The sequence below is a fragment of the Acanthaster planci genome, linkage group LG21, assembly GCF_054643075.1.
Source record: "Acanthaster planci isolate LZ-2023a linkage group LG21, COTS_SCS, whole genome shotgun sequence".
Lineage (NCBI taxonomy): Eukaryota > Metazoa > Echinodermata > Asteroidea > Valvatida > Acanthasteridae > Acanthaster > Acanthaster planci.
Genome location: NC_141797.1, coordinates 10,899,469 through 10,927,076, shown reverse-complemented (window position 1 = coordinate 10,927,076; position 27,608 = coordinate 10,899,469). Strand labels below are relative to the sequence as shown.

Sequence of the window (27,608 nt, the reverse complement as noted above, 5' to 3'; positions counted from 1 at the left end):
ACACGACTTTTACCCAGGCTACTGCTATAAAAGGTTCTTCTTCTTCTAAATCTTATTTTTATAAAAGTCTTTTCCAATTTATTCAGGAGTTTTAGGATGACGAACACTTAAGCATTTGCAACAAAATCATGGCCGGAAATGTTTTCCCTGGAAAAATATTTTGACTTAAAAGAAGATCTTTTCAAATGTTGATGTCACAACACTGATTTTGAGAGCTCAGAATATTTGCTTTCGGAATTTTTGCATTTTTCACCAAATAAGTCCATGTTTATTCTTACCGCTGTGTTTTCACAACCAGCGCTGGCATCACATCCTCCATTATCAATGGCACACTCATCAATATCTTCACAAACCTGACATCAAAACAAGCAGGTTCAGCATAAAAAACTTCTCAGGGTTCAATGTAGGTTTAATAAGCTTTAATTAATTTAATTAATTAGCTGTAATATTTATACCTCATCACACCAGATTAAGAGACAAGTACCTGTCCAATTCAAATTTTTCAATCAGAAAGGGTAATAGGCATAAACTAGCCCTCTCAGGGGTTAATTATCTAATTTGAAAATGATTACACACAAACCTAGGGAGTTGGGAACAGGCAGAAAGGCTTGCGTTAGCACCATTCAAAGGAATGTATCTCTCTTACGAGTATGTGTGGTTCTGAAAAGAACTGGGAATATATTCAACATTTCCTAGTTCTTTTGAGAAACACACATACTCACAAGAGAGATATTTTCCTTCGCATGGTGCTACCGCAAGCCTTTCCACCTGTTGCTGTCTTTCACCATGAATAGCCTGAAATTCCACCTAGGGAGTTAGGGTTAAGGTTAAAGCCTCTAACCTGTGGATTAGCCTGAGCATGCTCCACGCCGATACCATGTGGTGTATTACCCACATAGCCTGGTGGGCATGCACCGCACTCGTAGCCTGGAGACAAGTTGGTACAGCTGTCAAAGCAAGGATTTGCCACAAAACACTGCAATAAAAGAGACAGAACAAAATCCATGTTCTGTCATGCACCGTTTCCAGCCAGCAGTTAATTGTATGTCATCCTTTATACAATCACTTTGGCAGGTGGACACTGACCTTTGATTATGTACAGCCACCTTGATCTTTGACGACTTACCTCATTGATGTCAGCACGCCCATCTCCTGCCTGAGCGTAGCCAGCAAGACATTATGTACAACCACCTTGATCTTTGATGTCTTACCTCATTGATGTCAGCACACCCATCTCCTGCCTGAGCGTAGCCAGCTGGACAATCGCCACAGATGTAGCTCCCTCCTCCCTCATTGATGCAAGAAACTCCTTCCCCACAAGGATTTGTCTCTGACATACAAGGACATTGTGCCACATTGGAGCATGACTTGCAAAGCGTCCCATCTCCAGCAGACCATGCGGTGATATGACAAGGTGCACAAGAACTCTTGGCCTGTGTACTGGTGTATCCGGCTGGACAGTTCTCACACACTGACTGTCCGGTGAAGTTGTTGAAAGTGCCAGGCTGACATGGTATACAGAACTCTACGACATCAAATGGAAACATGTGACAGATATACCACAGTTGTATTTATTCAGGCAAGAAAACCGCATCATAATCTTTGAGTAATCCAGGCTCCTCAGAATATCTTTCATGTTGTTCCATAGTTGCATGGTGATGATAGCCTAAAAAGAGAGAGCTTACCGTAACACCATGTGGACAGATCTATTTGGGGAGAGGTATGGTTCTTACAAGAACAGTGAGTGGATCCCCTCCTGAGGACGACCAGGGCCCAGTGGCATAGCTAGAATTTTACTGGTGGGGGCACAAAGAGGCACCAGCATCTTATGGGGGGGGCACCAGCTTTCAGTGGTGTGGTTTTTGGGCCAAGTTTTTGTTAGCCTTGTTCAATATCATTCCTCTGCCGTTTTTCAAGGGGGGGGGGTCACCAGGAATTGGTAGGAGAGGCAAGTGCTCCCCCAGGCCCCCCATGGCTACGCCACTGCACACTGGTCGAAACGTCGAGCACACACTCACCAGCTCTTATCAGAATCATACCCCTTCCACAAAAATATTTATCTACATGGTGTTACTGCACTCTCTTTTTACAAGGTGTAGTTTCTTTACCAATGACGTGAGAACTCCCCACCTGAAATGGCACCTTCCCTCTAATTATACTTTTAACAATTCAAAATGTGATAAAAACTTTTATCACACTATTACTTCATTTTGTAATCTGTCATGGTGCCCACACCTTTAACAGGTCTTTAAACTTTACATTCAGGCCATATTCATACCTGTAAAAAGACTGTAACCAAGCTTAAAGTTTGTCAGACCTCTACTGCCAAGAGTTTTACCTGAATCAGATCCTTTTGAGTAGAATCCCTGAGGACAGATGGATTGTATGCCACTGAAACATGCCGTGCCTGGATCACACAGAGTACATGTCCCTGGACAATACTACACAAAGATGAAAAGAAACAAGACTTTTTTTTCTTGTTTTCTGAATCTAAACATTTCAAACTTCTGGCTTAAAAGCAGGGTCTGGTTTATATACATCTTTTGATGACCATTGTTAGCTTTTGTATTTCCTAGACAGCCCCTGAACGACCTTTGTTTGTTATGTCTTAAAATTCAAAATAGAGAAATTTCAAGAAATTGAAATAAAAGAAATTTAGGCACAAGATTGTTGTTGATTTCACAGTCTGCATGGATTATGTAGCTATGTGTACTTACTGTTTCATTGCAGCGACCATGATGGTATTTGGGACATGGAGTAGCGTAACCATCTTCACACAGCTACAGGAACATAAATAAGAGGAATTTTGACAAACGGACATCAATGTTTTTTAATCCAAAGTAATCTTAAGCCAAACAAACTTCACCTAGTTAGTGGGGATGAAATCAATATTCAGTATTTTCCTATTGACGACTGTCATGATCAAATGAATGTTTCATTTTATAGTTTCAAACGTCAGATTGATGCACCAAAAACCCACACAAAACTCAACCTTTAACCTTTTCAACAATTCCCATATATTCACTTCAATACTTCAATAATTTACAGTGGTTTTGTTACACTATCAATTCAGCAACACATTTGTATATTTATAATCGATATGTAATCACCATACAACTGACAACCACTCTGAGCAGAAGCACCCCCTCATTGGTTGAAAGAGCCATATTTGTTGGGAGTGTTCAATTTGTTGGTTGTGATGTGACTGCAATATTCGTGTTTCACAGTTGTTTGTGAACCAGCGATACGTAGTTACTACCAAAGGAGCCTCTCAGTCCCTGAGAAAATTGTGCCCTCTCTTGGTCAAGGTCGGGAATTATAGTCTTGTGGAGACTGCAGACTCAACCCTAGCTTGTGGGCCTTGTTTGTTCGAGACTTGAATTCCATATACCTACCCAACCTATGGGGCAAGACACACATTGAAAGGCATGACCAAAGGAGTGTTCTGACGGTGACCGGTCACATGAGTCGGACAGAGGGTCACAACGGCCACAAGGACGCTGTAATCCATCCCCTATGCAGTAGTTGGTGGTCAGACAACGCTCACATTGGGTTAAGTCTATGAAGACATGCAATGGAATAAGTGGGTCAGGCATGCATGGGATTATAGTGGATTGACTTAGGGGCAGAGCTGTGGGAAAACAACTAGAGATGTATCCCATTTACTTTCTGTTTTTACGACCACAATGCAGGTTAACTTACAATAGACCGATCCATTAAGCCCCACTTCACTGTCTTCTGACTAATCTCATTTAAGACGTGCAGGAAGTCCAACATACGTGCACAGGTGTATGATGCGTGCCACTGGAACATGAAGAGTGGCACTGAAAACGAACACACAGTGGCAAGCGTCCATGTGCCCAGTGAGTGGGGCTTACTGAATCGATCTATTGGACTTAGGCATTAATGGTGAAACAGTGTCCCAACTGGGTTAAGCCTATGGAGATATGTAGGAGTTAGGTGGCTTGGTAGTCAGGAGAATTGCTTGGGGCAGAGTTCCAAACACTGAAGGAGTGTGTCGCCTTCTCTTGCTGTCTTGTAAGAAATGCCATGCACAGATTAGCTTAAATTAACCCTAACGGTCCTCAGTCCTCCAACAGGTGAAGGATTGAGGACTCTTAGGGTTAAATACGATTCAATTTGTTAATGGTGGCGTTAGGTTCCTTTCAGGGCAATGGAAATGTTAATAATTCATACGAAGAATGTTCTATAGTACCTGGGTAATGCTACGTTCTTCTGTGCTGTTCTTTTGCCACTTAATTACAACTGCATTCAGAGAAGTTTTTAACACCTGTGACTGACATCTACACCTTAAAATAAAGTCATTTAGAGAATGATGTGGCCACAGCAGTACGTATCATGCACATGGCAAACAAAAGTGACTTACGTCGCAGCCGTCTTTCTGTTGTACAACCAACAATCTCTACCCTCAGACCAACCTGATTATGCCAGGATTGGGGTAGGATGCGGATATACCGGGCATAGACTTCATCAAAGTAAACCACGACAACGGTATCTTGGTCAGTGTTACCAGTGAAGAGCTAGACAGCAAACGAGATAATGTCACACAAGTTGTCTTACTTCAAGTGAGTCGTTACTGCAAACAGCTTGGTCATGGCAGTTTCCTCTATCCTACGCTAATCACGCTAGCATTGATGAACAACAGGTCCCATTAAAATTATTACCACAGTTATATATTCATCACTGCTATATTATCGTCACTGTTATATGGATCCAAATATATTGCACACTGCACCTCCATCATACACCATTGGTCATGCTAGTTCTAATGAGATAACCTGATCGACAGGTCCCAGTGATGTTATTGTCACTGCAATATTATCGCCACTGTCATACTGATCCAAATATATTGCTCACTGCACCTCCCTCAGTCATACACTATTGACCATGCTACATGTTGCTCTAATGAGGTAACCTGAACAACAGGTCCTAGTGATGTTACTGTCACTGCTATAATATCATCACTGTCATAATTTATCGTTATATGCTGCTGACTGGAATATACTTCCCACCATTAGCAGGACTATCAAATACCCGCTACCCTGCACTTCTATCACTGGAAGATTCTATACCGAAGATTGGATCATTTTGACTCCGTTGCACCCGATCTTTGCTATTTTCATCCAATATCCTGTGCCATATACTACTATCATTGAAGTATTCAACATAGCAGATCCTAAACCATATTTCTAATGCAATCTTACAAATCTTATAATGAATACTTTTCATACCTGATCACTGCCATCTTCATCCAATATCCGGTGCCATGTGTTACTATCATTAGAATACTCCACATAGTACGTCTTAATCCAGGCTTCTACGTCTCCAACACCTTGAGTTTTGACCCCAGAGAAGATGGTGATTGTCTCGGTGTCAATTTGTAACCACTGATTGGAGTCGGCAGTCTTTGCTATCCAACCTAACAAAAACAAACAAACAAATAACCCAACAAACAAACAAACACAGAGTAGAGTAACAAGTGTTTACAAGCAAACCTCCAAAAACCAATTAAATGTATTTGGCAAGATGGAGGAATATTTTGCAGAAGTTTTAACAAAAAACTGGACTAGGACAGTCCTGATTTAGATCAGAGGGAACATTTTTCAAACTCCTCCTGATGAGACCCTTGTTCTTTACAAAGAAAGTCAAACCTTACCTGATCCAATTTCACCATCTGCGCTGGCATTGGCATGCAGCCGTGCTCTGTTTGCTGTGTGTGCATAGTCGTTAAAAGATGACGCTGACATCATGCTGTCTTGAATGACACCTGTCTGTATGCCAAGGGCATCTCTACACGCTAAACAAAGAGAAAAGTCAATCAAATGAAATATCCGAGAGACAAAATACTTGGACTTGAATCTTTTCCAGGAAAACAGCAAGCAATCTCAGGCAAAGCAGTGATGTAGAGGTTATTTCAAGGGTTTTAACCTTACCTGAGCCAGGGTTGTTTGAGCCACCTCCTGGCTCAGATAGGGGTATTCTCTCCCCTTACAACTTGGCTGTCCAATGCCTGAACTTTTCAAACATGATTAAAATAAGCCGTATCCTCTTCAAGTGATCCCTGTTCACCCCTTCCCACGTTGTATCCTGTAACTGGGGCGTGATCCCTGGTCATATGGTGTTTCAGGTTTAACGACTTCTGGCTAGCTCCCCAAAACACAGATATTGACAAATGGGAACAGCCACCAACATAGGGCTGGATAGCTCAGTTGGTAGAGCACTGGTGCGGTATTCCGGAGGCCGCAGGTACAAATCCCACTCCAGTCAATTTCTTTGTTCATCTTTGTAATCTCATCAAAACGTAACAAGTTGTGAGATAATGAATAAAAATTGCACTAAAACTTTCTGATGATAACTGACTTACCATAAACATACACGTAGTACCTGGGAACCCTCAGGTACAGACCACCAGATGGAACATCAATGTAAACGTTGACATCTACAGGCTCATTGGTTGCATCATAAAGACAAGTGTTGCTTATCATCACGGTTATGTTGACAATTGTACCACGTACAGGTGTACCACCATCAACTGCAGTGACTGTCAACTGAAGTGTTGAGAATGTGTCATTGACAATCGGACTGCAAAAAAAGAAAAGAAAACAATGTCATGAAAACAAGGTTACTGGATCTGGATTTCGTAATTAACTGGTTGTAACATATGGCGACAAAACACCACAAATGAAGCGCATGTGCAGTGAGTACCAAAAGAACATGCCCTCTCATGTTCCACTTGGAGGGGATAACAGACAAAAACACTAAACATGAAGCAGAAATTGTTTTCTGCCAAAAATTACACAATGTATACATGTCAGTTGGTAATAAATTGACTCTATTGGTTATTTGCCCTGAGTTGAAGTACATCCCCAAGCAGCAAAAGAAAGACAGGTGGTTGTAAGTTTCATAGCGGGTTCTTGCACGCGTTCTGCGTGTACGCAGACCATACATTAAGGAATAAATTCGTTAGGCAAACTCAGCACGCTCCCCGTCAAACGCGCCATTGATTCCATTATAAATGCGCGCTTATGCAGTGAGTACTAAGAAAAACCAAGCCCTCTTTTGTTCCGCTCAGAGCAGATAGTCTCAGAAAGTAGAATTGGTGAGCAGAACTTTCTTCATAACAGCTTCATGGATGTGGGCATTAGAGTCTCTGTAACTCACATCTGAGTGATGTCTGAAGTATGGTAAGTGATCTGACTATTGACCCCACTGTCTGCGTCTGTTGCAATCACCTCAGTCAAAGGATCTTGCTGGAGTACAGGTAATGGGAAGAATGCTAGGCTGTTGTTGGAGACTACAGGGCAGTTATCGTTCACATCATTTAATGTTATCTGTACAGAGAGAGTAAAATCAACACAAGATCTTCTAATTGTGAACAGAGTTGAAGTTGAGACCTCTCAAGACTATCACAAGACCATCACAAGACCAACACAAGACCATCACAAGACCAACACAAGACCATTGCAAGACCATCTCAAGACCATCACAAGACCATCACAAGACCATTGCAAGACTATCACAAAACCATCACAAGACCAACACAAGACCATCACAAGACCATCACAAGACCAACACAAGACCATCGCAAGACTATCACAAGACCATCACAAGACCAACACAATACCATCACAAGACCAACACAAAACCCTTCAATGAGAAATCTCACCTTCACTGTGAGTGTGCCTTCATGTTGTGGGCTTGCATTAACATCAATTACGTTAATTTGAAGTAGGTACGACATTGCTACTTCGTAATCAAGTTCCGTTGCCAGAGTCAACAGAGCTCTGTCAGAATGAACATCAAAGGTCTGTGCTGCTTCTTCATTTGGTTCTGGCACTAAGCAACAAAGAAAAAGGTGTCAAAAACAGCAAAATCTTGGCAGAAACTAACTAGCAACGGATTGTTACGACCCTGGCTTGAAGAAATAAAGTTAGGTAACACAATGCTATGTCTTAGCATTGATGCATAACTGCAATAAGGCTTATGTAAAAAATTGCCCTCATGAAGGGGTATCTCTTTCAATTTTCACCAATGTGGGCCAACTTCATATCTAAGTAAATTAACCGGCTAAGCGAAAGTATGCCACAAGCTCAAACATCATTAGACAACCTGCTTACCAATTACTGCTTCAGAGTCACAGATGATGAAGTCTGTACCATTCACAGAATGAGTAGCAGGTGGTGGTGTTGTAGTTGGTGCTGCACCTGCTGATAGATTGTCTGCTGTGTTGTTTTTTAGGGTGAAGTGTCTTGCTTCATTGCCTGGAAAATACAAAAAGAGCCCACTGAAGAAAACTTCTCCAAATGATAAATCAGACTTCATCTAAACTCTGAGAAAGTTTGGAAAAAAGTTCATAGTTTGTTTTATATTACGCTCATAATTCCTGAAAGTTACGGAGCATGAACGTCCACTCAAGCACACAGTAGTCACATACATTCATCCTTTAAAATATGCACAAGATGTTAAATTCAAGTTGTTACCAATTGACTAATCTGATGCCTGGATCCATCTGTCTTACCACTTGCAATAGTGACTTGGTAGTTTGGTCCAGTAGAGAAGGCATCTGCCACCCAGATGGATTCTAAAATGGCATTGAGGTGTAAATCTTCCTCCACAGTGACAGCGTAGTCAACCGGAGGGTTGTCTGGGTCAGACGGAAGGAAGTCCATGCCTTGAATCTCCAGGAAAAACTCGGAGGAACAAGGATTACGCTCGGTGTGAAAGATATCAAAGTGGTAGGATTCACCAATCTACAACGGAATCAAAGCAAGATTGAACCCCTTTTGTAATTCTTTTGGCCTATCTGCTACAAAAAGCAGTGGAAGACTTGATTTACTTTAAAAAATGTAGAACAATACTTTCAGGCTCTAAATTGAAAATGATGCCGTTGTAGGTACATGACAGGTGCAGGCCAGGATGCATTACGGGGAGGGTGCCCTATAGGATGTCCATTGCTTGAGGTTGACAAGTGTATGACTTTAACATATACAACTTTAGAGATTGCAGCAATAAGCAATGAACAGAACAGTAACCATTTAAACTATACTTCTTAGATTTGAAATGAAACCATAAGTAATTTCTCAATCTTTTGACACAAATTGCGCTGTCCAAAGACCGTTTCAACAATGCGTATACTTTCATTTCTCTCTCACCTGAAGCTCAAGGAAGACCCTCTCATCCAGGACTGAGTCCGATATTTGACAACCTCCATTCACAATAGTTCCCTCCTCCGGTGTAAGGTAACTTCCACCTGATGAAGAATTCAAATCACAAAAATGTCAGAACCTAATGAGATCCCTTTATGGTTACAAGGCTCTGAAATCTTTGGAATACTTTTAACGATCACAACACGAGAGTGAAAAAACCTCAAGGTTCAAAAATACCCATGGTGATATTTTCCAAACATTTTGTTTGTTTTGTATTAGGGTAATTCCAGGAATTAGGGGTCCAAAGGTGTGACTTTTTGTGTCCCTGTTACATATGACCTTTGTTATTTGACATGGAAATATCACCAGAATCGATTTCAAACTATTACTATTTGTTTGGCAGGTAATTTGCATTAATTCACCACTCTTTGAAATTAGAAAATATGTTCTGACCTTACAAAATCATTGGTCAGATGTGACAGGGACACGAAAAAATGGACCCCTAATTTCTGGAATGACCCATTAAAAAGGGAGAACCAACAATTCAGCCAAGCTTGCCTACCTTCACTAGCTGCCGATGCCAGGGTTATTTTCTTACACCTGACAGGATTGCTTGAGGAATCACCATGGACCTCTAAGACCAAGACCTTGTTGACATACACCCAGATTTCATCCCCGCCGCCAACCGTTATGATCTCAGTCCCATTGAACATAATCCCAGTTCTTATTGCACTTGTGAAGCTACGAGAAGAGAAAGTTTTCCTGTAAACTAACTACGTCATAATGAACTAACTAAATACAAGCAAATGACTTCCTGGATCACAGTAACTCTATCTATATTCTGTGATATCAAAAGTCGACAATGGACAGAGGATGGCGTGACAATCAATTCTCAAGGCACTGGATCTTGATCTCAGTGGTATGGTCTAGGATATCCTAACTCGAGAGGTAATTTTTCCTTCAAAGTAATAATTTCACCTATTCATGATATTCTCACATATTTCTGCCAACAGGAATAAAACTTGGGCTTAACAGAATACCAATCTTTACAAGACTTAGTAGTGTTGTTCAGGTTTCAATGGCACGAGTGTGAAGCGAAAAACAGGGAAACTGGCTATCCGAGGAGAAGTTGCGTGCCTGTTCCAAGTGTCAAGGTGTCAATGTTTTCCATAATCAACAGAACAAGCAACCAGTCTCCAACCATCTTACCCAAAGTTATGAAGAATAAAGTCACAGTCCCTCTGTCCTTCTGAAGCAAAGCCAAGACCATCCACAGGGTAGAATGCGTCCGACCAGAACCTACCAAATCCCCAAAACTTAAAACATCACTGGATGTATAACCCCATTACTATGACAAAGTCTATGGCACATAACATTCTTTCAGATTTATCCAACTCTAAATGCTACAGTATAGACGTGGAGCAGCCATGTTGCTTTTCTACCAAAAATACAATGTAGCAAAACTGAGGCCGAAAAGGAAATATAGTCAGTGTCACCGTCTAGAACTGGACAACATTTTTTCACTCTCAAAAGTGGAGATAATCCAGCCTTGTTTTGAAACAGTATACCAATGGATTGACAGCATTCAAGATCTGAGGGAATCGAGGGTAGCGTTCGAACATGTCTTCGTATGAGACCTCCATAAGAAACCTTTGTAAAAGACTGCCTCGGTGGAGACGGCTGGTAGCCTGCATCAGTTCTACATGTACTTTGTAAGAGACATGATGATGGTACTAGAACCTAATACACCAAGGAATAGTTGTGCACTTTCGGGCAATGCAGTGACAAGTAATGGGTCAAGTCAGGCACAGCAACCTTGACACTAAGTTGTACTACAAGCTGCTTCACCATTAACAGGTGTTTTGAAAGCCAACTCACCTGTTGCTACTGTTCTCTAGACCTGAGGAATTAAGCCACTCCAAGACCAACTGAGACTCAATGGCATAGTTCAAGGAGGTGTCATGACGAAACCAACGTGAGAAGGAGTCACCTGTAGGATTATCTGAGATAGCTAGCCAGGCACCGTAAGGCGAGAGGACGTAACTTGGACGACTGATGACGCTTTTACCAACAGAAGTAAAGTCTGGGTGACTGACACTGAAGAATAAATAAATCGTCATACTAAGTCAGCATCATACTTAAAACATCCTCTGGTTTACAGAACCACACATTCTCAAAAAGACATATCCTTGCAGATCTCTTCACCTATATTTTAAATACTTTGATAATAATCACAGTGAACATATGTATTTTTTAAAGTTTGCCGAGTTCCAGTTCACGTCTACTAGGGCAGGATAAACTGTGCCTTGAGGGACCTAAAACTATTCAGGGGCCTGCAAACTCTACAAAAAATGTAATACAAAGCATCACAAAATGCACGCCATTAGATTGTTTAAAATCCTTTGATTTCTCTGTTTGCGTTGTCTACATCGGAAGAGCTTCAAATCAGCTACTATAATAGAATTGAACACCAACATTAAATAAGAAGCTCAAATACTAACTAGCAACATAAAATCAGCGCTAATGACAGGCAAACAGAAACTATGGGATACTGGTGTCTAGTGCCCAGGGAACATTTAATCTAGCTGTGGTCTTGGTACATACCTGAAGTCATAGTAGATGACATTCAGGTGAATATCGTCCCCTGTTGTCACAGTGGTATTAGTTTCAGCTAGTAAGAGCAAAGAGAAACCAGTCAACAGCTAAAGCAATACTCAACATGTATAACACATGTATGTTGTGTATATAGATATGATATAGTAAATATATAGCACTAAAAATATTGCCCAGACAAGGTTCACGTGTCAGTACCAACATTCTCCAGTGTAGTGAATAGAACATATTCATCAGGTGCGAGGAGTAATGGAAATTTTAATACTAAGGTATAGAGCATAGTTATTGTATATAAAGCACCAAGTATATTGACCAAAGCCCATATATACATACCAACATTCTCCAGTGTAGTTACCGGGACATATTCATCAGGTGCACTAGTATAGTTTCCCACAGTCAGAGTCACATAGCAAATATAATCAGCACCACTTGATACGCTGTCTTCAGCAGTGAATAAATGGCTGGTGTTGGTCGTATTGTGAAACAAATTGGGTGCAGAGCTGCTGGTGCATGTCAAATCGAAAATCCTAAGCAGAAAAGAGAGTCATTCGTTGAAACCAAATAAGTTTAGAACAATTCATCACATGATATCACACGGTACCTAATTCAAACACTTAACATGTATTTCAATGTAAATCTTGGATCTGGGAAAAAAATTAAAGCGAGATTGGTGAAAAAATTCCTTTTTTCCAATTCAACTTACAAAAATTTGAGGAAATTACACTGAAATCACCCCTACACAGCTAGTGTCGTCCAATTTGTTAGTTTTTCTTCTCTATTTCAGTGGAATAAAAATGAGTCACAAATCAAGCCAGATAAACCTTTTTCTGTCTCCAGTAAACTGCGTCTCTTCAGTGGGTTTAGAGAGACACTTACCAGTCATCCATGGCATTTTGACTCCCTGGATACTGCCTAGCAGGTGCCGTCCAATCCACCTGTATCTCTTGCATCTCTGGCACTGTTGCTGTCACATTAAATGGAGCTACATAGGAACAAAACTGGGTATTTAAGTTCAAATAAGAGGGACTTCACTGTTTAATGACAATTCATTATAATGTTTCTCAGACAAATGTTAACTTACCACATTGAAAAAGCTCTGGTTGTGCATTTAGAAAGTAAGTTGGAAGTAGTTGGTTGGCATAGGTAAATGTTACACCTGCTGTCTCGTTAGGTGTCGTACATGCACCACCAGTGATGGAAGCATTGTACAATTGAAGAGAGAGATACAGGTTGCAGGTGCATCCTAGAGGGTTGTTAGCAAGATTTCTGGAATCAAAAAATTCCAAGATACAATGTCTCTTTACTCATGGCCAGATTCAGAATCAAATTGTCAAGGTTGTAAAATTTCACCGGGGAAGGGGGAAAGGTTTATAAAGCTTTCAGTGTAACTAGCTTACTGAAGGGCAAGGCTTCCTGAGATTATCCGCTGTCAATACTTGCACAGTGGACCTCCTCTCTCTTCCACTTAAAAATTGTCTTCCACCACGAACATTTCAGTCTCTTTCAACTTTACTTGAGGCTTCTCAATGCAAGCAAAGTGTTCCACTGGCTCTCAGCTTACATCCAACCACATAGCAAAATGTTTTTCCAGTAACTTACAAAGAGGTGAAGACACGGACATCAAGCATGTTAAAGGCATATTGGCCGATGGTTGCAATCTGGTTGTCTGAAATATCTCTGGAAGAAAACGAGACAAATGTGATGCACTCATCAAGCTTAACTTCTAACTTTGCTTTTGTCATATAACAGCTATTATTATCATTTTATTTGCCAAAGTACAAAAGTAAACAGGATAATACAATAAAAAATCTTCAAAGCAAAAGAACAAACGATCAACATTTCAGGTTATTGTGATCTTTAAAATGTTTGCGTATGTAATAGATGTTACAGAAATATGGACAAATGCAACATTCAACACACAAAAACTTACAGTTGCCGAAGGTCAGGCAGGTGAGGCATTTGGGGCCAGTGGGTAATCTCATTATTAGAAATGTCTCTGGAGAGAAAGACATTCATATTGGTTTAACTATTTCTGATGAATTGTTCTAAACTCATTTGGTTTCAATAAGGGTCTGGTTAGGTTTGAAGCAAAAAGCACAAATATCAAGAATACCTGTCCCAAAAGCCAGACATGTAAAACACATTGAAGGCATCAAACTTCTAACAAGACAATTCATAGGTTGGTATTAGTTTGTGGTATTTGTCAAGGAACCTAATAAGACAGCATTAAAAGAGTGCGGACAAGGCCTGATTTGTTAGAAAGGTTTCGTTTACTCGATGTACCCGAGTTGACATTCCAACAAACACACAAAATGGGAGCTTGCAATGAACACAGGTTTTGCTTACTCGGTGTACCCGAGTTGACATTCCAGCAAACACACAAAATGGGAGCTTGCAGTGACCACAGGGGCCACTTTCATAGAGCTCTTCAGCACAAAATTTACTTAAGCGTGAAAAAACTTACTGGATAAATCAGGTTACCAGCCAAAACTTCCTGTGCTTGTAATGTATACTGATTTGGAACGGTATTTACCTCCCTTTTGATCTGCATGACAACAACGTAGAGTTTGAGCTGGTAACCTGATGGGCCAATTTCATAGAGCTGCTTAAGCACAAAATTTACTCAAGCGTGAAAAAACCTTGCTTAAAAACAAAGGTTACCAACTCAAACTCTATCTGATTGTCATGCTAACCAAAAGACAGCTATATAAGATCCCAAAACAATATATATCACATGGAGTTTTGGCTGGTTACCTGATTTATCAAGTAAGGTTTTCTCGCACCTATGCAAATTTTGTGCTTAAGCAGCTCTATGAAATTGGTTTCAGTTTTTAAAGCAAGGTTTTCTCATGCTTCAGTAAATTTTGTGCTGAGAAGGCCCTGCAATGATCAAGGAGGTATCAAGATACCCAAAATGCTTTGCGTTTCCTTCCCCAAACCTGATCCACTGTTCCATGTCCTTGGATGAACATGAATATTCGATGTGAAAAAAGTAAAGTCTAATCACAGTTTAACTCTCCTGATTGGGAGAGATGAATATTCAGAAGAACATGAAAATGATTTTACATGTAATGAATATGAATGATTAAATGGTACTTACACTATCTGCAGGTTTGCCAAGCCATCAAAAATATTTTCAGCTACTCCATTTATGTTATTCTGGCTCAGATATCTTTAATGGAAAAAATGATATGCATAATTATGTAAATTTACTGATACAGGCCAGAAAGCAAACCACAAAACTCACGTTCCCGAATGATACACTCAAATGCAAAAAAAAATTGAAAAGCATACAACTGACTTAGTAAAAGAGTAAGACAGTGATATGCCAGCGACAGTCCATTTAATTCTTCAACTAAAAGAAAGAGTTCTCTAATTATTCAAACCATTTGCATATCAGTAGTTTTTACACCTCATCAGAGGAAACAATTCAACATAATGACACTTTTCTCACATGATCAAGGCTCTTTCCAAAAGTGGAAACAAAAAAAGGTGAATGAAAACAATGCATTTCCAATTAAATGAAAAGTGCATGTTGTTTTAAAATTAATATTAATTAAATCTTTATGATTATGAATGATATACAAATATGTAACAAAGCAAATTCCTTGGTTAGTTAATAAACAGTCCTTACACTTCACCATCATTAATTCAGGGAATGCTCAACTGCTTTACATGTATGTATATATTCCAGATTATGTTGGTGTACAACAAGCGATGTACTTACAGATATTTCAAGCTGGTTAACGGTGCCAGGATACCAGTTGGGATATCAGTCAACCTGTTATTTTGTAAGTTCCTGTAAACCAAGACAACATTATTAACATCCATCCCAAGAATCAACCCTCAACTTGGGACCAACTTTGTCAACCAACAGTACCGGCATTCTGCTCTGCCTCTTGAGACACTGCTCAATTAAGGTACATAAGCAGCATTACTACCCCTGCTCATCAAGCCTATGATATTTGAATCAGGTTTTAGAACAGAGAGCACAACATCTCAAGTATCCTGATCAAACTATCCACATGACTTGTACTAAACATTTTTAGTTACTGTTCCTCCAAGATCACAAACTCAAGTGCCTAGGCCAATCTTTTGCAAAATATATTGTGAAAAAAGGTCAACATTATTCCTACATTAATTGTTGATTTTGAGGTTTTTGTGATAAGGCTCAACTTACAATGTCTCTACACTGCTCTGTCCTTCAAACGCATTGTCAGGAATCGTCCCAATCTGGTTATCATTCAACTGAATACTGATGAGATTCTGACTGGACAATGCCTTGGCTGGGTAAGCCGTGATGAGGTTGTTGTACAATGAACTACAAATTAAAAGAAAGATGTACAACTTCAGGGTTACATATGACACAGTGACATAGGTGTGGCAATGTTATAATAGCGTTATTTCAAAATCAGTACAAGGTTGAACAATGGATGTCACTATAATGTGATAAAAAGACCAAAACAAGGCTACTACACAACTGCAAAAAATTGCTGTGTGCTTTTAAGTGTTAATGTTATAAGGTTGAAACAATATTTTGACAAGGTTTAAACAGGTTTAACCCAAAGAGTCCTTGATCCCTCTGACAACCTGGGAGGTTAATAAGGAAAACTACAGGCTGTGACAAAGTTACAACAAGGCTGTTGTGCAGGTGAATTAATGTTGTTGCAAGGTTGTCATAAAGTGCTACATTTTGCATGTTAGATTGTAGCAAGACAGTTATTGTCAGGAAGTAAAGTTGTAACAAAGTTGAACAACTTTGTCCTACAGTTACAGTAAGGTTGTCTATTAAACACTGCAACAAGACTTTTCTAAGATTCCAAATGCATTGAAAGTTTGTCCGCTGAGGATTTATAACTCTGTGAAAAGGCTACAAATAAAGACACTGTAAACTGGAACGAGATATAGCTTATTAAATTTGCATACTAAATTTGCATACATGCATAATTTTTCCCATTACATATCACGGTTCAAGATGTGAATTACTATTAAATATAATGAGAACATCGTAACAGGTTGAGGTGTGTTCACCAATCAACTATAACGCTACCCTTTAACTAACAAACCTGAAACTACGTACAGTGTGGTAATAGTTGCTCCATCAAATGTGTCGCCAGGAAGTGAGGAAATCATATTGTTGTGTAGATATCTAAAAAAAGAAGATACCACACTTCAACTGTCCATTCCACTTTCAGTTTCCAAACAAAAAACAAAAACAACCAAGAGGACCAAATTTGTTGCCACAAGACAATGTAACAATGTCCACAGTTTGAAATTCACACTGAACTGTTGGAATGCACCCAGTAAATTTGGGTCAAACTCCTCAAATTCCTAGACAGGAATAAGGGTTAGCATTCGTGAACTATTAAAGTTTGCTCTACAGAGTGTAAATTTGTCTTATTGCATTAATAATCTCCAGTTGTTGGAGGATTACAAAGAACCTTTGGTGAAATCTGATTGAATAGGATGAGTCAATAGCATGAATCATCGATGAGATTCAATAAAAGCTTCCTGCAAGAAGATTCTTACCGGTCTGTGATTAACAGATCACTTTTGTCAATACTTACAAATCTGTGATGGTTGTACCATCCCCAAACATCTTGCCCTGAATATCATTAATCTGGTTGCTCTCCAAGTGACTACAAGACAAAAGAGCAGTTACCTTGCCAAACATTATGCATAAATAAAGATGGAAACAATGCAAACGGACCAAAGAAAGTGACCTCTTGATGAATTTCCATGATTCGTATCACAGGTTGTTACAATCCTGAATTCACTCTTTGTTTGTTTATTACAGTTTGTTGTGGTTCCTTTTGTATTGTGCTTCTGGTATAACTTGTGGAATTTTCTCATATTGCTATTTAAATTTAGAAATTTCTGCTCAATGCCTTTTATGATCTATATTATCCAGTGTTTCTGAATATTTCTGATACAATTGGTGCTTAAAAAATCAAGCAAATGCAAAATGTTTCTTAATCTTAAGAACCAATACTTACAAATCATGACTAACAGAGCCAGTGAATGCTTCTTCTTCAATGACAGCAATGGAATTGGACTGCATGTAGCTACGTAAAATAAAAACCTCACTTTAGCGACACTTCACGCCACTTGTTCCGGAATAACAACAAGGCATTTCAAAATGGAACATTCCGACTATTCCAAATTAAATGACTCCCTAACATAGTTCCTAAACAAAATCACCAAAGATTTCATTGGAAGGACATTACACTTTTATCACAAAAACAGCAGAGTCAGGTACATCATATTACCACAGCCATTTTGAAAAATTACTTTCTTGACAAATAAGCAATGAGGCCTATCGATGCACTGATAAATATTAAAATTTTAGCAATTCAAACTTTATATATCAATCATGAACTTAATTATGCATCATCACATGATCACTTTTGACCAATTAGCACAAGAGCCTACATCACATCATACTAGAGTCTTCAGAGATTCATGCACCAATCAACACATGATCACAATCTTGGCCATTCAGCATCGTGGAGTAGGAAAAAACAAAAAAATTCAATCCAGGTATTTGTTTAGGAAGAGAGACAAGGAAGGTGACTTACAGATAGCCAGCTGAAACACCGCTGAATGAATTTGAACGAAGGGTTGTTAGACTTCCTGACTGAAGGTGACTGTGTGCACAAAAAAGAGAATTATGATATCACTGAGACCATTGATAATGGGGTCACTATCACACAGCCCGCTGATAAGCAAATTTATGTACTCTGTAATAAATTGCAGAGAACCACTGAAAAGAACCACAAACATTTATAACAATTGGCTGGTAATCAAGTCTTTCTATCCATGTCAAGCAGAAGTGGCCCATCGTCAGTTGAAAAGAGCCACATTGGTTGAGAGTGTTCAACTGGTTGGTAGCAGTGTGACCGTAACATGTGCATTTCCTAGTCGTTTGTGAACCAGCCAAGTTTAGTTCCGACCAAAGAGGCCTCTGTTGCTGAGAAAATAGCACCCTCTCTTGGTCCAGTTCGAGGCTGATAGATCAGAATCCATCTGGGTATTTGCTCATGAAAATAGTCAAGAGGTGAGTTCACTTACAAATATAATGAGGCTGTGACTCCATTAAACGCATACGATGGAATGGTTGTCAGTTGTATGGACTGAAGATCACTGCAAACAAGAAAGAATTCCATTTCAATATCACACTTAAATCCATTTTAACCACCTGTTAGCCACTTACCAAAGATTTTGTTTTAGACCCAATGCTTTGAATTTTGAAAAAGAAAAGATTACGCTGTAAACTTTTCCTACTCGAGCAAACATCACATACTCCTGCAATGTAGTTGTGGGGAGATACACTTGATATTTCACCTATTTTGTGGGGACCCCAAACTGTATGTAGACAAAGAAAATATCCCCGCAACTCGGTCCAAATTTGCCTAACAAAAGAACCTGTCCCCTTAACGCAAGACGCGTCCCCACAAATACATGTACTGGTTCCATTGCTTATCACAACTTGGTATTCTCTGACACTCATGGGAAGCACAAAAATGTACAACATGGCAAGAGGAACGTTTAGAAAAAAGAAGTAAAATTGTCGAATAAAACTGTCAGAAAGTTATAATTGTTCAACACATTTTGACTTTCTGAAGGGCGTCAGTCAATCCATTTTGAAAAGTGGGGGGGATGTAGCCCTGATCAGAACAAATGCAAGCACAAAGTGCAAAGCTCTGAGCAACGTAGGGTCCAGGGCCCACTCAAGAACCCCGGAACATTTTGGAGGATAGATGCTCCGTGCTGTAATTTGAGACAATTTTTGGCTACTTTAGACAGTTTTTTAAACAAATGCTTCTGCAAGGTGCATGCAGACAAAAAAAGGGAGGGAGGCAATTGACATGTCCCCCCTCCCCAACCAATTGACGCTCATTCCCATGTGCTTGGCCAATTTCACTTATACATTTCAGACAGCTCAGGAGAACTTAAGGTACTGAAAATGTCCTTTCTTTTCATCTACATGTAGGCCATTATCAGCGTCCTTTGCCCAAGCACACATTCCCCCATTTATGACAGTCAATGAATGACAGGAAGCCAGAAAAGACTAATCTCTCAGCTTACATTGTAGTGAAGGAAACATCGTTGAAGGAGTAAGAACTGATGGTTTGTAGAGGATTGGAACTCAAATACAGGTTTCTGCAACGTAAAACAAAAATCATCAGATCCTAACAGTTGGGCCTTTAGGAACGATAAGTGTATACTTTGGAATCGGGTTACTAAATCATAATTATTCATTTCATACAAATGTGTTCAAATGCACTGTTTAATGAAGACATTAAACATGATTGAGCCAATGGCATACAAGGGTTCCTAAGGCAGCTGCCAAACCACCCACATCCACCTACATCTGTAGACAGGAGTTAGTAAGAAGCAGTTACAGTTTTAGAGGGGAAGGAAAACAACATAGAACACATTTCTGGGTAAAAACCTAAGAAATCAGGTAGGGACTGAAAACCCAATGCATATGTAGACGGAACCTGGGCCACACAGGTGAAAGATGAGGAAAGAACTACTTCGCCAACCTGATGCCGATCCCTGGATTGTACATCTTTGCTTCATTCTTATTTGGTGCATAAACAGGCAATACATTTCTCGTGAGTTATCAACAATTTTCTGTCTTATACTGCAAGTTACATGTATGATTGGAATTTGTTCATTTGATGAGGGTACAGGCTGATGCATTTAAGTCAAGTCAAGATGATAAGATTTTAATGCCAACCATTCAGGAAAAACTCACCCGCCCGACACTGAGTTTAATGCATAGGGCTCAATGTGTGCAATGTCGTTATTCTGCAAAGACCTGAAAAAGACAAGAAAGTTCCAAAGGTGATCTCAGGTTTATCAAAGTCACAACTTCAGTTAGCCTTCAGTTAGTTGAAACCAAAACTTCACCTACCATCAGCAAAGAGTCTAAGCAGGTAGTGACAACGGGATTACAGTTTTGGTAAAATTCTACGAAGAACTTTCCAGGGCCTTATTTTTTATATGGGAACTCAATGAGTTTGATATGATTTTTAGCAAAACGGGTCATTCTATAAATTTTTCCTGTCCCTGTTACATCAAGTGTATGATTGATTGTTTAATGTTTAGATCTCACTTCTTCATATCCAAGATTAAATAAATACTGCAGGTTACCTCAAAAATAATATACAGGGTATATCAGGTGTAACAGGGACGGAAAAATGTCACCAATCGGACCCCAAATTCATAGAATGACACAAATACAAAACTAATTTTTGTCTGCTGCGTGTTACTGACTTTGTCTTTGAAACCTGGATTTCCCTTAGGAGAAATAAAACTGCTAACATTTTGGCTGACAAAAAAAATGCTGGATCATCCCAAAAAAATTATTTCCAGACAAAAATGAAAATTGTAATTTCAAAAAACACTTGATTTCAATGCAGCGTCTGTGCATAATATTGTGGGGCATTTCTAAGAAAATATTGACGGAATCTGATAGTTTTGAAAACAATGAAACACCCTGTGACAGATTCTGGGGGATACCCTTCAGTGCACTTACAGTGTATTCGAGGCTCGAAAATTCTGGAAGGCCCCAGCTTTGACTTCAATAATCTTATTTCCACTCAGGAATCTACATAAACAGAAAAAGAGTTTTTTTTAATGCTGGACGAGGAAGGAGTAGAACAGTGATATTCTAAACCAGTGTATGGAGGACAAGAAGATTTATCAACACATGCTTTTTGTATGCACATGTTAAGAAAGAGCAGCTGTGACTGAGACCAGGGCCCAATATCATGGCGCTGCGTACCGCAGAATTCCTTGCTTACAATCTCCATTCTGCGCTAACCGCACTGGAAGAAAAAATTCTGCGCTAACCCTTTAAGCACAGAATCCTTGGTTACGGGGTATACACATGCGCACAAGCCAAAATTCTTTGCTAACCTGTAAAATATATTCGCCATAAGCACCAAATTTTCTGCTACGGTAAGCATCTGTGTTTTGCTTGCGGTAAGCAGAGCAATGAAATTGGGCCAAGAATGAACACTGCATAAATGTTTGCTGCAAATCAGTTTTTGCTAAGCAAACACTCTTTGAATGTATTACGATAAACATCATAGCAAATATCTCCATTTGGACCAGAAGGCACCAAAGGAAAGAGGTGTCTAATGTCTTGCATGTGTGACATCATTCAGAGGGGGAGTTGGAAAAGGGAAGCAGTGCAACGTAAGAACCTTGTACAACACCGGAAAGGTCAAAAATCTTTCAAGGCAAAATAAGATGAAATATCAATTATTTCATCAAGAAATGAGGTCTGAATGTAAATTTTAAAGGACAACTTTAAACAATATCATCCGCATAATTGATCACAATTGATTGATCATAAATGATTGATCACATTCAAAAATCTCAAGAATTTTGACATTTGGAGGCAATATTTAAATGTAAACTAACACTTTCATTTCATTTCTCTATGTACTCAATTAATAACAATTTGTGTGCATCTTTAGTGAGGTTGTTCCGAAGTTTATAACAGATGATGTCCCCATTTGTGACTAAAAAATAAAGTTACAATGAGGCAATTTTGTGAAGAGATTGTAAAAAGCTACTTACAAATACGAGAGAGTGAGATTAACAAATGTTCCTCCCATTGGAATCTTTGTCAGTCGGTTATTTTGCAGGGTAATTGAGCTGGTGGATGTCACATGAGCAATTGCCCCATCCTCAATGTAAGCTATCTCATTGTTAGACAGGTGTAAGCTGCTAGATAACGGGCAATCCTCAAATGTGGTGATAAGAATCCGTCCAATCTTGTTGCTTGAAAGAGCGCTGAATGGAAAAAAGATATTAAATGTATTTACGAGAGCTGGATGCACTAAAACCTTCAATTAAAATTTATCTCAATGCATCATTTTTTAACATTCAAAAGTGCATGAAAATAAATCAAATGAGGTTTTTATGAAATATATCAACTTGCAAAATGGTTTCCTTAGTCTAGCTTGTGAACCCTCTTCAATTCTGCAATGTTGGAATGAACTCACTTTGGTCTGCAATGAACTGTAATTAAAAACCTTGAAACCAGCAATATGTTTTAGAAATGGAGGAACACAAGTACAAACCTCTGATAATATCTAAACAGTCCGTAGTTTGTTTTTATTTCACAAGTTTATTTCCAATATTCAAATCGAACGGTCCTTTGCAACAAATTAAAAAACCAGAACATCAGCTTAGTCTTCGGACAAAACAGATCTACATGCCGGGGAGTGTACATTATTATATGTGGAGTATTATTCTGTGGAGAATCTTGATACTTACACGTACGACAAATCTGTACAGCCATCAAATGCAGTGTCTGGTATAACATCAATCTCATTGGATGCCAAATCAAGGGTTCTCAGAGATGATAGATTGGTGAATGGGTTCTCATGTAAGAAGTAGAACTGATTACCAGACATTCCACTGTGAGAAACAAGAGCAAAATTAACACACAAAGCTACTTATGGGGTCAATCTTAGGGTCCATCTTAGGGGCCATTCCAGGTCAATCTTAAAGCCACTTATCCTCAGGTCCATCTCAGGGTCAATTTGAGGTCAATCTTGGGGTCAATCCTTGGGTCCATCTTGAGGTCAATCACAGGGTTAAACTTGGGGTCAATTTTGAGGTCAATCTTGAGGGTCAATCGTGAGGTCAATCATGGGGTCAATCTTGAGGTCAATCTTGAAGTCAATCTTCAGGTCAATCCTAAAGTCAATCTTGACACTATTTTAAAAGAACTTTCACAGCAATGCAATGATTTTAATTACTTACATGTAATTGATGTTTTCGGGAAATGCGCCATTCTCAACAGAGATGATATGGTTACTAGACAAATACAGAGTGGCCAATGTTGTGACGTTTGAGAATGCTCCGCTTAGAAGATAGGTTATGTCATTGCCAGTCAAACTCCTAGACATTTAAAGGACAAATTTCAAGAAGTTTCAAGCATATTAAAAAACATAATGAAATATCACTGTTCCTCCACAAGGCAGTATAACGAGAACAGTATGAGAAGTGTAAGATGGTCCTCCGATACAGCATTCTGGAGTATTACCAGATATGGGCATAGTGACCTTTAAATTTCCCTACTGACACTGCAATTTTTGCCAAATTCCACTCAAGTTAAGTTTCCAACAACAAATTTTAAATCCCATCGGCACAAACGTGTTTTAGAACTTCTAGTTTATGTCTATAGTCAGGTTTTTTGCACAGCCGATCAAATTTTTGCAACTGAAATTTTTCGTTATTTTTGTTCCATATGCTGCAATGTTTATAAATAAAGCACCCCGTAACATGGAAACACCCATACAATTTGTTGCAGGCAGCTAGAATCAGTCTTGTGATTGCGTGAGATTTGTGACGCAGTAGGCCGTCTAAATATGGTAATAGTCCAGACTGTTGAGATCTACTTAAGGAGGATAAAGGAGATCTTACAGAGTCTGCAGACTTTGGACTCGCTCTTGGAATTGCACAGCAGGTGGAACATACTGGAAGTGATTGTTGCTCAAATATCTGCAGGGGGGAAAACAGTTCACCTTGAAAATTTGACAGATTCTCATGAGAACAGGACTATTTTGGAGGAGTTTTTAAGTGCAGTCTTAGCTTCACTGAGAAACACTCCACTTGAGACTGAAGTGACTTGAGGCTCAGCCAAAGAAACACAAGGTTTGGCAAGAAAAATTCAACTGGAGTACTTTAATAACTAGAATGGATTTGGACTTGGCATTTCACTTGACACTTGACAGGAATACTAAGATACGACCATAGGGACTTGGCATTTCACTTGACACTTGACAGGAAGACTGAGATACGACCATAGGGACTTGACATTTCACTTGGATTTTAATGAAACACACAAGTTCTTGACAAGAAAGACTTAAGACTTGACTGAAATTACTTAGCACTTGACAAGCGCAAGTTGAAGTCCAACCATTAGTACTTAATTTTCAGCTTCCAAATATGGTTACTCACAGTGTGGTAAGATAGGTCAGACACTGGAAGGCATGGTCATCCAATGTGGTCACTGTCAGCTGATTAGAGCTGAGATCGAGTTCCCTGAGTACCATCATCTGACACAGATCCTCCAGGTTTATTCCTTGGATGCTGTTACTTTGCAAGTAACTACAAACAGCAAAAATAAGAAGTAAAAGTACAAACCTACAGCACAGCAAGACACAGTCCCTATCAGGGATGTGTCGCCTTAAATGTGTGGTAAACGTCTGGAACTGCAAAACACATGTCTGGGGGTTCGAATCCAGGAGGCTGGTTACATGTTGTGATCTTTGCGTGTCATTTTACATCCACTTGCCTCTCTCCATCAAGGAGTATGAATTGGTACCTGTAAACATCGCGATAGTGGTTGTATTTGATGAGCTGTATACTCCCCAAGGGAGCTGAGTTTCAGAATTGTTTGATGGTCCTGATTACCAGAAATCTTATTAATAAGGGCCTCAATCTAGTAACTAGGCTTTGTGAGTTTCATAAAGTACTCATTACTAGTAGTGGTTGTTGAGACCAAATAAAAGTGAGTCTTCACACAATAAAATCTGATTGTCCGGTTATACATTTACAACAGGTTTGAACTTTTGTATTTCCTAGACAGCACCTGAACAACATTTATTGATTTGTGTCTGAAATTTTAAACAAATAAATAATAAATGAAGTACTTCATACATGTCCATCACTTTGAATACTTACAGTCTGTTGACGCTTAGTAGCTTAGAGAACGGATCATGCAATGTTTGTTTGTAGTTGTACAACACTGGATCATTGGAAAACTGGTCAATGTTAAACTCTGTGATGTTGGTGATCATGTTATTATCGATGTGCCTAGAAAGTAAACAGATATGATAAAGTTCAAATTAAATTTAATTTAATTACTGATAATTGAAACTCAGCATTTGTTTTGGCCTGGCCTGTCCGCCTAGTTGAAGTGCACCCCAAGTGGCAAAAGAAAGACAGACTGTTGTAAGTTTTCCAAACGGCTTCTTGCAAACGTTCTGCGTGTACGCAAAATCATACAGTATGGAATAAATTCGTTTTGTGTACTCAGCATGTTTTGCGTCCAACTCGCCACTGATCTCCATTACACACACGCACTTATGCTGTGAATGCCAAAAACATACGCCCTCTTTTATTGCGCTTAGAGCAGATAGTAAGGTTATCTAGTGGGCAAATCAAGCCAAATGCTTTCAAAAGCTAACAGGGAAGATCCACTAGCGTGTTGTGTTGAGATTGAATTACCAGTCAGAGAAGTCTTAAGCACTCTCCCCGCTCAGCATGCTGTTTTCAGTGAGTTCCAGCCTGATACTGCATCAATTACAGTTGGCACACTGTGTTACACTAATCGATCAATCAATCGATCAAATCAATCAATCAATCAAATCAATCAATCAAACCAATCGATCAAAATTAAATCTGATCAAATCAAATCATATCATTCAATCAATTGATCCTTTACTAATGCTGTCTGAATTCAATGTTTCAGCTGATTTTCTTGACAAGAATGCTCTCCAACTAACTTGATCTTGTTAGCTCAAGGAGCATCTCAAAAGTCGGCAACATCTGTATTCCTTTGTATCATTCCCACTGGAATACTAGCTTTGCAGTGTTCATACTGCTTTCATGCATAGACCCTTCTGAGGTAGCATTCTGATGAGAATACTGTGTTGCCTGTGGAACGGAAGTCCGTCCTGTAATGAGGACGAGGTGTTCCAAATGGAACATTCTGACTGTTCCCTTCTATGAGATGCTCCCAAAGACTACATCTTATAAATGTACTTACAGGTCCACTACTCGGTTGTAAGTTTCTTCAGACAGGACGGCATGAGGGAAGTAGGGCAGAGCATTGGAACTCAGATATCTGTAAGGTCAAATATTGTTAATCAAAACTGCAGCTCTACATGAGGCTGTGACAACATAACAAATGCCTAAAAGAAGAGTTGGTACCATTTATAACTGTTTGGTCTTACTGAGATTCATGAAGCCGTTGAGGATTTTGGTAGTTCCTATCAGTCACAGACCAACCTAGACTGAGATTCATGGAGCCGTTGAGGGTTTTTGGTAGTTTCTATCAGGAACAGACCAACCTTGATCAACTTGTTGCTATTCCCAGACATCAATTGTCTCCTCAAGGTCATTTAGCAAGACTCTGTAACTTTTATCTTCAGAACTGGTGAGTAAAATCTTGCACTTAAGGACTCACGTGGGTAAAACATGGTGTTATTATCCCTTTGTCTGAAAATGCACAGATCACATAATTTTTCATTGATCCAAATATTTTCACATTTTTCATGAAATGTAATAGTAATGACTACGTGCAGGACACTTCATTAAGGCATTAAATCAAAGATACACTTCTCCATTGCACACTGACACCGCAAATGTCAACGAAGCAAATAAAGACCAGATTACTTACAACTCTGTCAAGTTTCCTCCAATTCCTGAGAATGCATTGTACTGAATACTCGCCAACTCATAACCATCCTCTTGATTGTGTAAAATCCTGCAAGGTATCAGCAAGATATGCATGTTAACAAACTAGGTTCACAAGAAACATTAGTGGAAGATGCTGGAGAATTACTACCCCTGTTCACTGAGCCAATACAACAAATACTAGAGCAAACCTACAACCATGAAGAGAATGATACGACAATGCTGACTTTGGCAATAACGGATTATTCAAATACAGGCAACCACCTGTCATTACTTCTTAATGCAGCTAAGCAATTTAACAGATGTCTCAACCAAAGGCATTCATACTCCCAAACTACAATGGACAAGTTTAGCAGGCTGACTATAGGACTT

At 39.3% G+C, this 27,608-nt stretch overlaps 1 protein-coding gene across 2 annotated transcripts in view; it reads right to left on the bottom strand.

The window, feature by feature from the left end:
- The window catches only part of LOC110979841 (uncharacterized), a 50,081-nt gene that overhangs the window by 12,415 nt on the left and 10,058 nt on the right, over positions 1-27,608 (bottom strand). For both annotated transcript variants that reach the window (XM_087130961.1, XM_087130962.1), the window contains 43 exons: positions 27,220-27,306; positions 26,587-26,664; positions 25,500-25,631; positions 24,774-24,923; positions 24,237-24,314; positions 23,574-23,711; positions 23,082-23,225; positions 22,380-22,595; positions 21,328-21,399; positions 20,545-20,607; positions 19,869-19,943; positions 18,852-18,923; positions 18,359-18,427; positions 17,777-17,845; positions 17,348-17,419; positions 16,861-16,929; positions 15,961-16,101; positions 15,508-15,579; positions 14,881-14,952; positions 13,711-13,776; positions 13,380-13,457; positions 12,862-13,046; positions 12,657-12,762; positions 12,114-12,307; positions 11,772-11,838; positions 11,046-11,264; positions 10,377-10,466; positions 9,730-9,908; positions 9,174-9,271; positions 8,540-8,771; positions 8,139-8,282; positions 7,688-7,857; positions 7,183-7,352; positions 6,386-6,603; positions 5,678-5,818; positions 5,253-5,440; positions 4,388-4,541; positions 3,396-3,559; positions 2,718-2,780; positions 2,339-2,441; positions 1,212-1,525; positions 842-976; positions 279-353 (listed from right to left, as the gene is read on the bottom strand). In XM_087130961.1, the coding sequence (XP_086987087.1) occupies positions 279-353; positions 842-976; positions 1,212-1,525; positions 2,339-2,441; positions 2,718-2,780; positions 3,396-3,559; positions 4,388-4,541; positions 5,253-5,440; positions 5,678-5,818; positions 6,386-6,603; positions 7,183-7,352; positions 7,688-7,857; positions 8,139-8,282; positions 8,540-8,771; positions 9,174-9,271; positions 9,730-9,908; positions 10,377-10,466; positions 11,046-11,264; positions 11,772-11,838; positions 12,114-12,307; positions 12,657-12,762; positions 12,862-13,046; positions 13,380-13,457; positions 13,711-13,776; positions 14,881-14,952; positions 15,508-15,579; positions 15,961-16,101; positions 16,861-16,929; positions 17,348-17,419; positions 17,777-17,845; positions 18,359-18,427; positions 18,852-18,923; positions 19,869-19,943; positions 20,545-20,607; positions 21,328-21,399; positions 22,380-22,595; positions 23,082-23,225; positions 23,574-23,711; positions 24,237-24,314; positions 24,774-24,923; positions 25,500-25,631; positions 26,587-26,664; positions 27,220-27,306 (5,422 nt within the window). The remainder of the gene's footprint in view (positions 1-278; positions 354-841; positions 977-1,211; positions 1,526-2,338; positions 2,442-2,717; positions 2,781-3,395; positions 3,560-4,387; positions 4,542-5,252; positions 5,441-5,677; positions 5,819-6,385; positions 6,604-7,182; positions 7,353-7,687; positions 7,858-8,138; positions 8,283-8,539; positions 8,772-9,173; positions 9,272-9,729; positions 9,909-10,376; positions 10,467-11,045; positions 11,265-11,771; positions 11,839-12,113; positions 12,308-12,656; positions 12,763-12,861; positions 13,047-13,379; positions 13,458-13,710; positions 13,777-14,880; positions 14,953-15,507; positions 15,580-15,960; positions 16,102-16,860; positions 16,930-17,347; positions 17,420-17,776; positions 17,846-18,358; positions 18,428-18,851; positions 18,924-19,868; positions 19,944-20,544; positions 20,608-21,327; positions 21,400-22,379; positions 22,596-23,081; positions 23,226-23,573; positions 23,712-24,236; positions 24,315-24,773; positions 24,924-25,499; positions 25,632-26,586; positions 26,665-27,219; positions 27,307-27,608) is intronic.